Source organism: Microcebus murinus, chromosome 1, assembly GCF_040939455.1.
Source record: "Microcebus murinus isolate Inina chromosome 1, M.murinus_Inina_mat1.0, whole genome shotgun sequence".
Taxonomy (NCBI): domain Eukaryota; kingdom Metazoa; phylum Chordata; class Mammalia; order Primates; family Cheirogaleidae; genus Microcebus; species Microcebus murinus.
In genome coordinates this window covers 93,817,743-93,835,119 of record NC_134104.1, presented here as the reverse complement: position 1 = coordinate 93,835,119, position 17,377 = coordinate 93,817,743, and the positions used below count along the sequence as shown (strand labels likewise).

General features: G+C 33.8%; 1 protein-coding gene across 2 annotated transcripts in view; it reads right to left on the bottom strand.

Annotated features, from left to right (window-relative positions):
* Positions 1-1,382: 1,382 nt before the first annotated feature.
* The window catches only part of ZBBX (zinc finger B-box domain containing), a 100,919-nt gene continuing 84,924 nt past the window's right edge, over positions 1,383-17,377 (bottom strand). For both annotated transcript variants that reach the window (XM_012752203.3, XM_076004139.1), the window contains exons 19-21: positions 13,095-13,352; positions 3,563-3,701; positions 1,383-1,787 (exon numbers count right to left, since the gene is read on the bottom strand). In XM_012752203.3, the coding sequence (XP_012607657.2) occupies positions 1,664-1,787; positions 3,563-3,701; positions 13,095-13,352 (521 nt within the window). In that variant the 3' untranslated portion in view covers positions 1,383-1,663. The remainder of the gene's footprint in view (positions 1,788-3,562; positions 3,702-13,094; positions 13,353-17,377) is intronic.

The following is a 17,377-nucleotide window of genomic DNA, read 5'->3' as shown; positions in this document are numbered from 1 at the left end:
TAAGGTGAAACTGTCCTAACATGTCACAAATTGATAACTACAAAACTGTCCCTCCAACCACAGTATCTGCCACTACCCCATACCAGCAAAACACTTCCACATGTGTTATTTCCTTTGACTGTCACAACCATCTGACTGTATAGGCTTCTCCGGAAAAACAGAACTAATACAGAACTAATAAGGGGTGTGTGTCTGTGTCTGTCTATGTGTTTGTGTGTGTATGTGTGTGTGTGTGTGTGTGTGTGTGTGTGTGTGTGTGTGTGTGTGTGAGAGAGAGAGAGAGAGAGAGAGAGAAATGAAATTTAAGGAATCGGCTCATGCAATCATAGGGCTAGCAAGTCCAAAATTTGCAGGGCTAGCCAGCAGGCTTGAGACCCAGGGAAGAAATGATGCTGCAGCTCAAGACTGAAGGAAATCTGAAGAATGAATTCCCTCTACCTTGAAGGATCTCATTTTTTTTTTCCTTATGGCCTTCAAGCTAATGGATGACACCCACTCACATTATGGAGAGTAATCTGCTTTACTCACTGTCTTCCGATTTAAGTGTTAATCTCATTTAAATAATACCTTCACAAAAACATCTGGAATACAGTTGGCCCTTGAACAACATGGGTTTGAACTGCATGGGTCCACTTATATGTGAATTTTCTTCCACTTCCAACACCTCTGGGACACCAAGACCAACACCTCCTCGTTTTCCTCTTCCTTAGCCTACTCAGTGTGAAGATAACAAGATGAAGATCTTTATGATGATCCATTTTCACTTAATAGTAAATAAATTTTTCCTTCCTTGTGATTTTCTTATTCACATTTTCTTTTCTCTAGTTTACTTTATTTTAAAAATATAGTGTGTAACATGTAAAACATACAAAATATATTAATTGACTATTTATGTTATCCATAAGGCTTCCAGTCAACAGTAGGCTATTATTCGTTAAGTTTTGGGGAAGTCAAAAGTAATAGACAGATTTTTGACTGTGCAGGGGGTTGGCATTCCTAGCCCCTGTGTTGTCAATGGTCAACTGCAATGTTTGGCCAAATATCTGGGTACCATAGATAGCCAGGTTGATATGTAAAATTAATGACTATATTGACCTTCTGAAAATAAGAAGTTTGAGGGTCTGTCCTCTGTTTTACTAGAACAGAGTATGACAAATTTTATATCCACTTTATTTTGGATCTTCTTTTATTCTTCCAGCATCTATTTTTAAAGCTACCAGAATGTCTATAAACATCAAAAATACTAACAAAAAATAGGATAATTACAGCATCAATTGATGATACTGAGTAGTATGCTATCAAATGTACACTTTTGTTGATAACATAATTATTTAAAATATAATAGAACAATGAAATATGACTTTAAATATAATCATGTCTGATTCTATGGTAGGTTTTACAGACACACTTATATCTGTTATTTCTGAAACTTCACCAGATTTTATTATGATCTGCAATATTGATTAGGGTTTGACATACAATATTTCAAATGGAAGAAAAAGCACTTAAACTTACAATTTTACTGAACTTTATTAGTTGTCAAGACCTGAAACATCAGAGACATTAATAATCAAAATATCTTGTACCTAAACAGATAATCACTTGGTTACTTTTTTCACTTTACTCTGAGTACAAAGTGGAAAAGGTAATGAACAAATGATCATTAAGTACTCTTTGACCATGGTAGTGTAATGACATGTTGTTTGTCAAGAAATTCTTCCTCTTCATCTGTACTGCTCTCAGAAAGTGACAGCAAAGACTGAATTTCAGTATCTCTTCCAGAAGAGCTGAAAATACATCACAAGATCAATATACAATATACAGAACCAAGTTTCAACTCTTCATTTATCTTCTGATCAATACAACATACGTGGAAGTCACTGGAGGCAGGCGGGTATGAGGGAGCTGTATAAGACTGGGGTCATAATTTTCAATGTGCCTACTAAACCCACCTCCCTTTTAATGAGAAATTCTCATCATTCTCCTTCTCTCAAGAAATAAAGCCACAATGGAACTAAGGAAGGATTTTATCGTCTCTGGTTGTGTCTTTCATTGATGACTCAGAAGGCACTTCGGAAACTTGCAGAGCCTCAGGGTCATCACTAAGAACATTCAACATTACATTGGCTGTTCAACAGAATACCAAGGAATAGACTGCCAGATTAACCACCTCTTTTGTGCACAGTAAATTAGGAGTGTATGGATAGCCAGTCAAAATATACCAAGGCAAAAATTAATGATAGCACTTATTTGTTGTTTTATTTTGTTGTATTTTATTGTTGGGTGTGTGAGAGAACCAGTGGAAGCTCTAGCGCATAGGTGAATGAGGTTTGGGAACAAAGGTAGTGAGGGAGAACAGAGAGAAGCCTGCATATTTCAGCTTTTTTGGTCCTAAGATATCTATATTTTCAGCCCATGTATGCCACTAAATAATATAACACACTTCACCTTGTGATAGATATAACTGTTCTTTGTATTATTTTTTATGCCCAACACAGGCTAAATCAGTTCATAAACTTTGATCTGTGGACCAGTACACATCTGTGAAAAAATTTTCACTGGTTCAAGAAAATATAAGGACAAGGTAGTAACATTTTTGTGACATTTTTAATATTAAATAGATGTGCTTTATTCTGTTAGTATGTTCCCATTACATTTTTAGTATTCAATGTCCCTTTGTTTTATGAAATGATGATGAGCATACATGTAGGTTAATTAGTTTGTAATGACTTTTAGAGAAAAATAGCAACCTTATGTTGATCCATTTTTTTTAATGTGAGTGATGTTAGAAATGAAAATCCAAAAACCACCACTGAGTAATTTCCTCCTTCAGAAAGAATAACAAACTCTTGATTCCCTTTACTGCAGTATTAGATTTCAAACCAAAAGAATTTACAATACAAAGAATTGTTACTTTACATTTATTTTAATCCTTCTAGAAAAAAACCCTCTGCTTTCTTCCAGGAGTTCCAGTATGTCAATAATAGAGTGACACAGTAGACTACTTTTCTGAAGCATTTATAAATATAACCTACATTCCTTATAAACTGATCAACATCCCTAAATGTTATTACCTTATGTGAGGAAAAAACAAAATTATACAAATTAAATGTGGTATTGTTAATCTAGACTTGATTTCAAGAAAGAAACTTAATATTTGATTGTAAAAACTTTATTCATATCAGGTAAGAGTCTATTAATGCAAAATATTGAATTTTATTAGGTTAATTAATGCAGTATTAGGTTAATTCAGTAAGGCAACTATTTTTTCAATATAAGAAAAAATAATGAAGGATTATGAAATTCCAAATATCTTTTCATTTTTATGATATACATTTTGCATCAGAGAACTATCTCTTCACATTAAAGTAACAGCTTTATAAGCCTTTTATTAATAAGCCTGATAATAGGTAAGCAAAACCCCCAAATATTTTAAAAAGAATAGTCATATAAAGTACACATATGAGAACAAACTTTAGTTACATAGTAAAGATAACTAATTGGGTCTTGTCAACATTTTACTATCCACTATCTTTATACAGAAATTATAGGCTTAACTTACCTCAATTCTTCAACTCCACAGGGACCACTCTCAAGTGAGGTTTTAGGGAAATCTGTAGGAGTCTGACTTATGTTCCCCGAATGCTTGTTGAAATCTGGTAACTCTTCTGAGGTTAGGCTGTAAGTTTTTTCTGAAGGATCTGAAATATTTTATTTCACGCATTGTCAACACATAAAATCAAGAAACAAATACATAGTATATGGTGCTAAAGGTTCACCTAGAGTAAATTATTAGCAGTGTAAAGAGGGTCAGTGCAGATTTTTAATCATCCCTCAAGTTTCTGATGTTTGTGGGGTGGTGGGGTGTGCAGTTTAATCTGAGATTCCGAATTAGGACATGGATATCAAGTTACTTTGATTGTATTAATTTTAACGATATATTACTTTCTACTTATCAAATGTGTCAACTGTCCTGATAATAAAATGTCCAAGAAAACCAAGTGATCCTCTTTAAAGCTGGAATATTGTACAGGTCCAGGTCCTCTAACTTGCCTACATGTTAGACATTTTATTATTATTTTTTTCTTTCTAAAGAATAAAATCTCCATCCACACACAGTCTAAGGAAAAGGATAGCCTTGGCAAAGCTGCCTTTTTTTTTTTTTTTTTTTGCTTTCTTGCTTTGTTTGGGCTAAATAAAAACTGCTTGTATTTTAAATAGGAGAAGTCTTAAATCTTCTCCCTTTTTATGAATCTGGACTAGGATTTCAACTAGATAAGGAAAAAATCATGTAAGTTAAATAAAGTTCTTAGGTAATCATATCTCTACATAAAATATCAGAAATTCAAGTATAGAAATAAATATCAGTACTATATTAGAAAGGCTCGAATGCTTTCTTTTTGCCATTGATAAAGTTGCAAGAGACCTCTAACTTACACATAAGGTTATACTATGACTTTTAAAACTATCAAAATTCCTGGGTTCTATTCTTCCCTTTACTTGAATGAAAGTGCCAAGTAAACATCCTCCTAGTCAGAAGGACCAAACACTAAGCTGCATGTATTAAATAATGGACTGAAGAGAGTTTATTTGTTCGTTTGTTTGTTTTGGTGGTTAGTATCAACATGAAGTTTTTGAGCAGAGCTTCCACTACTAAAGGTAAATTATATTATTTCTACTGAAATATAGACCTCAATACATTTACACATGGAAGCATTCTCAAAATTATTCAGCCCAGTGACTTTAAAATTATGATACATGGATAAATTCAGTAAGCTAAGGATGGGGTTCCTGCTCCCACCATCCCTGAAGCAATCAGGATGGCTTTACTTGATCTAGCTTAAATTTGATGGCTCTATATGAGATTAATTTTTAAAAACACAAAAGATTCTTGAGTGAAAATATTTGAAACCATCTAACTACTCCCATTTCCACTATTAGAGATTAGGAAACTGGGAGCCCACAGAGAATTTGTCGAAAGCCGCACAACCATATGGTGAAAGAGCTGGAATGAGACCTGAGCTCTTTTAGCTCACCAATATTGTAAGTCACTATGTTCCAAAATCCAATTCTTTAGCTTTAAGCAATTATCCCCTCTCCTATTTTTCCACAAGGTAAAAGAACACAAGTACACAAGGCACCTTTACATGCCCTTGTAGGGAATACTCCTATAGGAAAGCAGTCAATTCAGGATTTGAAATTGGCAGAATTACACTGCTAAAACTCAATAGTGATGCCTGGATTTAAAGAATACCATCAGGAAAGATATTCAAACTCTATTAGACACTTAAGTGACAACTGAATAAGCACAGAGCTAATTCAGGTGGTACAGATATAATGAGCCTATTTAATAGAATTATTCATTCTCAAAATTATATTTCAGAATATATCTGTGAACTTAACAGGAGCAAAATTGACATCACTTGATTTTAGGTAACAGAAAATTCAAGGCACAGAAAAATAAACCTACTTACAAAAACCCTATCACAGGTTAGTGTTAAACCCAAAAGGTTTACAAAAATCTAAGTTTCCTGATTTCCCTAATGCAGGACCAGGTAAGACAGGATTGATATTTAGATTGGAAAATTTATTTTATAACTAGGAAGTCAGCTGATTTTGGAGCCATAGCTTATAGTTAAACCTTTTCTATCCCTGGAGTAAGAGTGTATAGTTCTCTGATCATTGAAGAATCTCTTAGACACAGTAATAAACAAAGATAAAGGGCAAAAATTGACTAAATATAGACTTCTAAGGTGCATATCTAAAATTGAAGTCATCCAAAACACTTACATAAAAGTGTATTCTATAGGAAAATAAACACTTCTTTAAATAAAATTAAGAAAGGACCAAAAATCAATTGCAAACTTCAAAGAATAAGGCCAATAAGAGAGGTTACTTTCCGATAAGGAACAACTACAATAAACCACAAAAACAATTCCTAAAGAGCTGACTGGCATATAGCTACATATCTACATCCCAACATTTAGGAATGTGACAATCAGTGATCCCCAGTTCTTAGACTCTTAGCCGGTTTGTTTTCCATTCCCCCTTCTCTCCTCCCCTCACCTCTGCTACTATGTCTTGCTTTGTTTATCCCTCTTTTTCCTATTCTCTCCATGCTTCCATCGTTTACCTTCAGTATGCACACTCCTTCTTCCTCTTAAGTAATGGTTACAAAGTTGATTTCAAGTAAGGATTTCAAAATATTTATGTGCATTGTGTTATGGTGGTAAGATTTAAAAAATTGGGGGCAGTTGTGCCTGGGGTCATGCCTTGCCTCTGCCATATACCCATGGACAATTATTATATCACCCAGAGCCTCAGTTACTAAACCCAAAGAAGAAACTAAGACTAGCATCTGCTATACTAACTACCTGGAGTAGCTAGTGATATCAAATGAAGCAACATTATATATAAAAGCAATCAGCAATTATTATCACTCATTAAATAATTTCATATTCCTGTTATCAATTTTAATATGTAGATTTTCACTTGTATGTACACCCAATTTGTTTTTTGCAATTCCAATGGCAAGCAGAGAGATTGCCATTCTAGTCCTTCTTAACTTGGTTGTCTTTACAAGGGTAATCTAGTTAGTTTGCTAACTATTAACATAAATCCTGATTAGATTAGCACGTTTGCAATTTAATATATTACTTGATGGTCAGCCTATGAAGAACAGAGGCTCCAGTTACTCAGAAAGCCACTGCTGCCTCACTGACTGCATGCCATACTGACAATATGACAACGTCTGCTAGAATCAGGTGGATTTTTATTATTTATTTAAGAAAAAGTGTTTTCCACTTTCCTCTCTTTAATTACTTGGCTCAGTTAACTATTTGTGGACTTGTACAAACATAAGTTTGCCACAGGAATTTAAGAACCTCAAGGACTCTTTTAAGCCACAAATCAGTCTGAGCTTGAAAAAAATCATCTTTAACTATTGAAAAAGTAAATGCTTTGAAGTACATTGTTACTAATACTTTTCAATAATGCATCTTTCCTGATATTTTCGAAATCCTTCAGGCTATAACAGTATCCAAAAACCGAGTGCTTTGGTGAATGACACAGTTCGGACATTTGGCCCCTCTAAATCTCATGTTGAAATTTGATCCCCAGTGTTGGAGGTGGGGTCTGGTGGGAGGTGTTTGGATCACTCATGAATGACTCTGTGCCCCTTCAGTGATATTGAGTGAGTTCTTGCTTACAGACTAATATAATAAGTTATACCAGTATGTTGAGCTTATTAAGGGAGTGACTATCATGTTATTTACAAAGATATTTGTGGAAGGAATAATAAATGGCATGGACTATATCTTAATTTAATCCTCAGAGCAGTCCAAAAGAAAACATAGGTTTAGAATGAAACAGCTTTTAGAATTAACTAAAAATTGGGCTTACCAAGAACACTTTGCCTTACTGTAAGTCAAAAAGTACCACATACTGGTTTCTTGTGTATAATTTAACAGCTTTTTGAGGACTTACTACTATGTGTTAGGCACTGTTAAGTGTGTGTGTGTGTGTGTGTGTGTGTAGATAGAGATAAATTTTCATAAATATTATGAAACAAAAATTTCATAAATATCTCTCATATATCATTTAAATCAATCAAATTATCAAAATTATTAGATAAATATTATATTCATCTTTTGTATATAGCATCTGATACAAAGACAGATTTAAGAAAGTAATTTGCTTAACATCTTGAAGCTGGAAAGTGGTGGTATCAAGTTTCAAAACCAGACCTGCTGGCCCAGAATCCTGGCTCTCATCACCTTGCTTTCTGTCCTCTGTCTCCCAACCTATCAGGAAGTTGCATCTGTAATCTGCACACACATACCTCTGCCCACCTTGGCTACTTCTGAAATGACACTGATATCAGCCAGACCAATCTGAATCAAAGAAGAAACAGTTTACTTAATGTAGTTATTTTCTGTTTTTTAGCCTCACAGCTCCTTGGCATAGTTGTTTTTCATAGAACTGAGAAAGAGGAAGTGGTTATGTCCTAGAATTAACATAAAATAAGTCAGAAGAGTTGCCACTCACAAAAATGCAGCTTTCACGGGGCTGGGAATACATTTACATTTGTATAAGCATCAGATAATGTGTCTGTGTCTGTGTGGACCAAAGCTCACGAAGTTTTTCCAGATTGCACTATGAGTAGTGAAATGTGGGTGAAATTTCTCTGCCCATTGATGGTAAACAGACTATAGAGGTCTTGTTCAAAATCAGTGAATTTTCTACAGTGAGGCCTTATTTCACTGTAGCTCCTACACCTCACTGCCTGTTGGGTTGATTCAGCCAGCATGTCATCCTCTTCCTTTCTCAGAGTTCCAGGTGAGTCTCTTCAAAAGCTGTGCATTCATCCAAAGCCAATCCTCCCAATAGAAAGAAAATCATTCCTGAGTTGAGTATGTGAAAGTGGTTACTATCTGCTGCTGGACCATCAAAAAACTCCTGGCAGTTCACAGGTTACCCAGTATATGCTTGCTTTCGTGGACAAAAAGTCACGTGTTCTAGTGAAAATACTAGTAATTAGTGTATGAGAAAATGAGTGACATGAGAAAAAAGTGAAGCATAAAAATGATATAGGAAATTGAAACACTAGGATGGTTAAAAAAAAAAGACTACTGTTTTTAAATTACTTATTTCATTTACAAATAATGGAATTTACCAATTTATCAAATTAAGAAGCCTCTTTTTAAATTAAAAACTGTATGGTTATCCTTCTAGAATCAGACCTGATTCTAGACCTGATTCAGACTTGACAAGTTTCATTTCAGAATTGGCCTTTAATGTGAGAATTACCTCAAAGAATATTTATATTTGATTTTTAGTAATTTAGAGTAAGGCAAAGGAATTGATGGGTAAAGACGGATCATTGACTCTCCTCCCCAAACCCTAGTAAAATTAATAGAAAAAGCAGAAAAATAAAAATGAAATCAAATGACTAAAGGAACCAAAGAAAGACAGGGATGCAAGCTCACATAATGAACTTTGACAAAGAAATAAAGAAGATCCACTGAGATGTGGCTGAGTGCTATCCCTTTCCACCTCACCTCCCACCCAATACACAGATACCAAACTAGGAATAGGAAAGGAAGGTCATCAAAAGAAGTGACAAATCTCCCCAATAGCACACTAATTTGGAGAAAAGTACCTGAAAGGAAGTAAGGAAAACAATCTGAAATCTTTTCAAAGTCCTTAGACATCCAGCACAAGATCTTAGTTTCATTATATCAGAAAAAATAGAAGATAGAGAAACATTGTTCATAAAAAGCATGGGCAAGTAAGATACAAATAAATGACACAAGTTTGAATACAAAAATCTATAACATGTAAAGGATGATCAAATAAAAGACCAATTTGGTAGAAACAATGGATCAGGAGTCTAAGAAAATTCTCCTCAATTCCGTTGGCTACAAAGGACATAATGAAAATAAACTTCTTAAAAAGAGCAAAACTAATCTCCAAAGCTCAAGCAACAGCATGTCATGCATCAAAAAGAGGACTAATTAAATGGTCACCTGTTCCTGGATTGGATCATATACCAGAAAAAAACAAACTGTAATAAATATCATAATGGTAATTTATAAAATAGTAAATATGCCCTGTGGATTAGATAATCATATTGTATCAATGTTAAGTTTCCTGATTCTGATCATTGTACTATGATTATGTAAGAGAAGGTTCTTGTTTGGGGGAGATGCATACTGAAATAATTTTTGGTAAAGAGTCACAATGTTGACCACTTTATGTCAAGGTGGTTGGTTAGATGCATCTGGAACTCACCTTGTCCACAGAGAGGGACCAAAATAGCAAGTAGATAATCACATTTCTAATAGACTATTTAAGAGAGAACACTAGAATTTAGCAGAGAAGAGACAGGGAGCACCAAAAGAACTGAATAAGAGGGATGAGGGACATGAGGTAGCTTCTTTGGTCAGAATTGGCAGGGAGTCTGAAGAGGCTACCACCTAACATGGATAAAGGGTAAGAGAGCTCCAGCCATCTACATTCTTGCCACAGACTTCTACAATCCTATTCATAGGAGAACCACTTGATATTTGTGAGCCCTGAGACCTGAAGACCATGCAATGGCATTGCTCTAGAGAGTGAGCTCACACGGGGTCCCACAAACCCCTGAGTCCTAAGCAGCTGCAGCACTCTGCCATTTTGAGAATTCAGCCCCCACAGACTGTGTCCCATCCTGCGGCTCAACAACCTCTGCGTCTCCACATCTTTGGAACCTCATTGACATTCCCTGTCTGCAACTGTCATCACCACTGGGGCCAATGTGAGAATAATGAACAGCAACCTTGGCCCCCTCCAAGAGGAGGTGGTGATACATTGTCACATGCCCAAGGACAAATTCTACTGGCCACAACCACTGCACTGCCATTGCAGGCTGATGTAAATATGTAAAATATTATGTAGTAATAAAAATAAATAAATGATAAATTTTAAATAAGAGTCACAATGTTTATAATTTCCTCTCACATGGTTGAGAAAAAAAAATTGTGTGTAAATGGGACAAAGGACAGACAGCTAGTGAACCGGATAAAGTACATACTTTCAAAAAGTTTCTGCAAGTTTGAAATTATATCAAAATAAAAGAACTACAAAGAAATCAAAGAAAAAGTTAAAGCAACATATTTTGAGAACTACTTTTTTAAAAATCAAGTGATAAAGAGTGGATTATAGTTAGGTGAACATTGAAATGGTGACATAGAAGATAAGCTCAGTAATACTGACATAGAAGATAATAACAGTAAATATGAAAGGAAATAAAAACCGTTAAAACAATTGAAGAAAATATAATACTTTGTTTAAAAAGGATGGAACATAAAGAAAATAAGTTTCTCAGCAGGAGGAAGCCAAATAGAATGGAAAAGCAATTCAAAGATACAAAGAGAATTTCTCTGAAACTAAGGAATAACTTATTCTACAGACTGAAAAAGAATCCTGCATTTTAAAGACTGCTGAATTATTGACACTGAAACACAATTCTGGTCCAGTTACTGAATTTCAAGGATTAAGCAAAAAATTCTTCAAGCATTCAGTCAGGAAAGAAAGCTGTGAGAGAGAGACAGAGGTACAAATATTAAGGTGGCCTCAGATTAATTCACAGCAGAATTCAGAGCCAGAATATGGCAAATCAGTGTAAGGTTTAAGATACAGGTGACCAAGGGATATTACCCTGAGCCGATTTACCTTTCAAATATAAAAGTAGCAGTCATTCTCAAACATAAAAGAACTCAGGTAATAAAGCTACCATGACCCTACCTAGAGGGAAAAATTATTTGACAATTAAATTCAACCAAACATAAGTTAAATGGAAAAACTGTGATAAAGTATTAACTGGCACCATATTCGGGGTCAGGAGACAGTGGGAAAATGTCTACTAAGTGTAGAGGAAAGGAATTGTGATCCACTAAATATATCTCGCTAATGTGCCAAACGGCCATAAAAATAAAAGACATTATTAAAGAACACCATAATCAAACCTTCTAGACATGAATCGAGAGAAAAGGCTCAACAATGAAAAGTCATGGGAAAAAATACAGATGCTGAGCATTTAATTCATGTAAATGTTCACTAAGAAAAAGAACATGAAAGGAAACTTTAACAAAATAAGAAATTATAACTGTAACAAAGATGTATTTGATACTGTTAGACAAACATGTGGTTTTAAAAAATAAGGAAACACGTCCTCATTTTTTATTATGGGGATTTAATTGGCACTGTCTAAAACTAAATCATATGGCTAGAAATGGTGTCAATTGCTTATGGTTTCTTTTTATCTTTCCTCTTAATTTTTAAGGGATATTTATAAAACATTATAGATTGAACTATATAAAACTTCTAGTAGTCCACCAGTTTGGGTCTACAAAAGTGTGATTTCTTATAGATCAACTTAATATATTGATGATGAAAATATATTTATGTGAAACATATAATTTCCATTAATTTCATTTCAATTTTTCTTTTGTTGAGTAAATATATACAGAATAAATTTATACAAAGCATAAATCTATCTTTATGAAATTATTACATCTTTCCTTCAATCTATCCATCATTCTAACTATATATTCTTATATACATATTTATGATATATAAAGAGATGTTAAAAATGATGCTCATTAAATGCTAATGATTATTTTAAGAGTTGTAAGATTGTGTGGGGAGTTGGGGTTTCTTTTTGTGTATATTTTTGTATTGTTTGAATTTTACAAAACAAAGATGTATCATTTTTTAAAAAAATAGCAAAATCATTATTCTAAGGTCAAGGAAGGAGACCACTAATAGGAAAAACAAACATAAAGCAAGTTTGAAATGCACAGGACCAGAGAATTTTCCAGCTTGCCTCTTGGATCTGCAGCTGGCTTCTTTCAAACTGAGTGAATGACTTTCTGATGAAAGTAAAAGGATTACTTTCCCTGATGTTACATTACTGAACTAGACCTTTGCATGTTCAAGAATATGATCGCTGTTTGCTAAACTATATCCATTAAGGTTGGAAATAGAATATACAAGCGTAATTTCTCCTCCTCAAGCTGTGGTCTGCCAACTAACAGCACTAGCATCACCTGGGTCACTTGCTACATGTGCAGAATCTCACCCGACCCCAGACATACTGAATCAGAATTTGCATTTTCACAAGATCCCCCAAAGGATCTGTGCACATTGAAGCTTGAAAGCACTGCTTTAAAAACCCTAACAGCTCAATTCTCCAACAAGACTGTTGAACAGCGGCTTTCATAGAGCTATAGAGATTAATCCTTCACTGGGTTTGTATAAAGGAGAGAAAACGGGTTTTTTCTATGCACATGAAAGTCCTCATGCCACAACATTGGTGTATGTGACATAGGCCAAGGACACCACCTCTGATGTGGCTGGGTATCCACATATTTTATGACATTTTCAGGGTGATATTAGGGGATATCCAAGAAAGCAGACACAAAGGCTGATGGTTAAAGAAGAAAAGAAAATGCCTTTTTTTTTGTTTGCTTGCTTGTTTTCTTAGAGTGAGATATGAAGAATCAGGTAAATGGCAGAGTTAACATTACTTCCAATGAAAAAAATGCCATTACCTGAAAGATTTCTCAGCACATTTAATTCTTTTTCCAAACTGTCTAAGGTTTGTTGGTCAGCCGTGTCATCTAAGAAAAGCTCACATTGGTCAGTAATATCAATATATTCAATTTCTGAAATTTCGGAAGCAGCTCTAGATAATGATCGAGCAGCGGCACTTCTTGATCGAGGATGAGAGGATGAAAGTCGGCAGGAGCTTTTTTTAACAGAGTTGGAAAGTGGTAAATTTGCTGTTGAAGGTCTCTGTGATGTTTGGCCTAAAATGAAAAGTAAAAATTTTTTAAATCAACTTTTTAAAGCTTTGAATGTGTACTTAACCAGCCCCCTACACAAAGAGCACTTACGTTCATACAACAGCATTTATGAGAAAATTAACTTTTGATTATTATACATTCTAGCTAATTATAATATAATTATTTATATTATAGCTAGCTAATTTATAAAAATTATAAATTTTTAATCTCAAATTATTTTCCCAATGTCATAAAGAGCACTTCTGGGCAATTTTTTTTTTAACTTTTCTACAGTTAGAAAAAGACAAACTAATTTTAATATCAACTAAAGCAAAATATCATAAACCAAGTAAACTTCAGACCAAAACAACACACAATCTTACAATCTATCTCAAAGCCAAGCACTTTGCCATGTTTCTTAAGTTCTAGGGCAATTATCACACTACACCTTGTAAGACAAAAAAACCATAAAATAAACATAATGCCAATTCTTAATGAGCCAATTTTACTTGATGGTGTGTAATTCATTCTTGCATTAAAAAATATGGAGATAAAAGAGGCTAATATGCAAAATGTGTGAATTTTTAGACAAACATCTTAAAAAATATCAAGATCACATCTCAAATTTTCCTAAATATAAGCTTACTCTCTTCTGCATTATAGGGCACTTCAGTGGAAAAAGTTCCAGAAGCACAGGTATGTCACGTTATTACATTGTTCCACTAGGGCAGTAACAATTTTGTCTCCATCTATTTCGAATACAGACTTAGTTGATTTCTTCAACATACATATTTCTTTCACAGTAGGAAAAAAAAAAAACAAACCTCTTCAAATCTTACACTAATACAACATAACTAGTTTATAATTTGGTATTTCTCACAAAAGATTCTTCAATAAGGCCAAGGTAATTTTCAAAGTACAAATTAAAAATTCATTGTGCAGGTAAATTTTTCAATGTATTAAATCATTGTTCTGATATAGATTAATATATTTATAGTAAATATAATTTATATTATAACTTTGCCTTTCCCTAATACAAACTGGCTTTGTATAGAATATTGAATTCTTTAAAGTGCAATTGTCATTACCATTAAAACCAAGATTTGTCTGAATATATGCCATATAGCATTGTGCCCATTCTAATGACTCAAAGGAAAATGTAAAATTCAAAAAAGTGACTACAGGTAGTCGTTGCATACTAAACGTTTAATGACTATTGAGTTTGCCTTTTTTTAACTTAAAATTTACTTAGAATGTAGCTAATACCTTAAGAAGAATATGAATACAGTGCCTAATTATTTAAGCAATTAAAAATGACTAAGCTAAGTCCCAAAGGGCACCAATTTTTAATGAACATTTCAGAAGTCAATTTTAAAACAATTTTTGTTGCAATGAAATTATGAATATATTAAAATAAGATTCTGACCTTCTTTGTGTCTGTGCTCAGGGACAGTTCTGAAGAAAAATAACTAAAATGTGCCTATGTTTTAAAAAATATATAAACATATCCCTAGGAGTTATTTTGATGACTAGAATTTGGAAGTGATTTTCTCTTTTATCTAGAATATGTAAAGAATCAGTATTTTATTCATAGCTATCAAGAAAACCAAATTTGCCATTCCTATATAATGAAGCAATAGTAGTAATAGTAGGATTAGCAGTAGCACCACAAATCAGTGAGTATAACAATAATTCACTATATAAACAAAAAGTTCTAGATCTATGGAGAAAACCATACTCTTGTATCTGTATTACGATATGTCTCAGTCAAGGTAAAATTTAAAGGAATTTAGAACTCTTATTATTTTTAAAAAGTAACAAGTTATTAGTAAGGACTAGACTTCTGCCAACAAAGACAAATACAGAGTAAGAAAATTTTAATATAGATGCCCTTCAGAAAATTCAGACAAGCACAAACACTGCTGAACTCTTACAACATCAGATTGCCACAGTATTTGAAGTTAATTGATCCCAATTGAGAAAAAAGTGTACCCAGAATATGAGTCAGACTTTTGCTTATTAACACACAGCAGACAGAAACAGACCTCCTTTCTTACTGGAAATATGCTCCAAGTGTAATTTAAAGAAAACAAAACACAGAAAAAGGCTTCGATTTGGTCCTTGATTTTATTTGTTTATTGTTTATTGTTTATTATTCATTTAGGTCATTATATAATTCTCTGTAATGTTTAATGTATAAGTTTATTAATGTTATTAACAAAGTTAAGATTTTAAGCACTAATTAAAAATGCCTCAATCATTCCATAATTTTTAAAAAGCCCAGTTGATAGATTATAAACATAAGAAATTACTTTTGTAGTAACTGTGCCATCACTGGCAATTTAATCTTAGGAAATTATTAACACTGATCACAGCTATACTCTAAATGTAACTCCAACATTTTTCTTGATATGAGCTACAGAATATATGCTCCATGATGAAGCTATGCCAGATATCAAGAAGATAACATTCAATGGTGCCTTCGGATTACATCAATGTACACAAGAATACTAATACGGATATAAAAATATGAATCATTCATAGAAAGGTGTTTAATACAATGATAATTGTTATTGCTATTCAAAGTAGAACATTGAAATTAGATGAAATATAATTATAACAATGTGATTTTTGGATAGTGCTTTAATAACAAATAACATACTTATCAAAGAATCCAATATTTTAATCCCAAAAAGGCTGCAAATAATTACTATTCATATTCTTTTCCCATTGTATAAATTGATAAGAATTTATACATAAAAAAATAGAGTTTTCTAAGAGTTCTTGAAACATATATGGAAATTTTATTGAACAGCATGGTTTGGTGGAAAGAATGCTAAGCTGGGTAGCCTAAATCTACTGTGTCATCTCACTGAATTAGAAATTATCCTATGACGTGAGACAAATGAAATTAAGGAATCGGACCGTACAATGTCTTAAAGCCTCATCTAACTCTTGAGAACTTGCGAATTAATACTCAATCCAATTCGATAATAAAATGGTTTATCAGCTTCTGAAACTGATAGGCACTGTGTCAGGATCAGAGTACTCAAAAGTGAATGGGACATTGCCCCTACCCTCAAGTTGCACTCCAAGCTAACACACACTCCTACCATTCTACTTCACTCATGCAGAAACACTTACTCAGCACTTACAATGTGCCAGGCCCTGAACTATCCCTGAGGCTACGCCAGTGAACATCATAGGCTAGTCTTTGTTTTTTTGTGTTTGTTTGTTTTCCAATCAAAGGTGGGAGACAGCAGGGAAAAAAGACAATATTAGATGGTGACAGTTTCTAAGAAAAAGATAAATGAAAGTAAATATGATAGAGGGACTCAAAAGACCAGCATTAGATAGGGTGATCTCAGAGAGCCTTTTTAAAGAGGTAGTGTCTGGACTGAGACTGAATAATGGAAAGAACCAATCATATGAAGAGAAAAATGTGTAGATGGAGAAGGAGGTTGCAGAGCATCCTGGATCAGAGGGAAGAGCAAACTCTAAGGCTAAGAAGTAAGTAAGCATGGCCTGTCTGATAACAGAAAGAAAGCCATTGTGGCTACAGTGTGGAGCAGATGCAGTTAAGGGAGATGAGTAGCCAACTCAGATATTGCTGAGTGATGCATGGTAAGGGATATAATTTTTTCTACCTTCTATAGGAAGTTATGGGCTGATTTTAAGTGGTAGAATGACATGACACAATTTATGGTTTAAATTTATGGAAAGTATGATTCACTCCCTATAAGCCATAAATATGAATAATTTTATAAGTATAAATATAAAAAATTCATTCACTGACTACAAACAGCAGAATTTGATGGAAATTCATCACAGTAATACAGCTTTGGGAGGGATAAAAGTAAAAATGAGACACAAATCAGAAATGATGGACAACTGGCTGGAGTTCATCTTGAGCAATAAAAGTGGATAGATTTGAGCTTGATTTTGGAGCTGAAATCAGCAGGATCTCGGGATAAACAGGATGTGGTTAGTCGGAGTCAAAATGATGCCCAGGTTTCAGATTTAATCAATGTTTGAAAGGTGGTGCCATT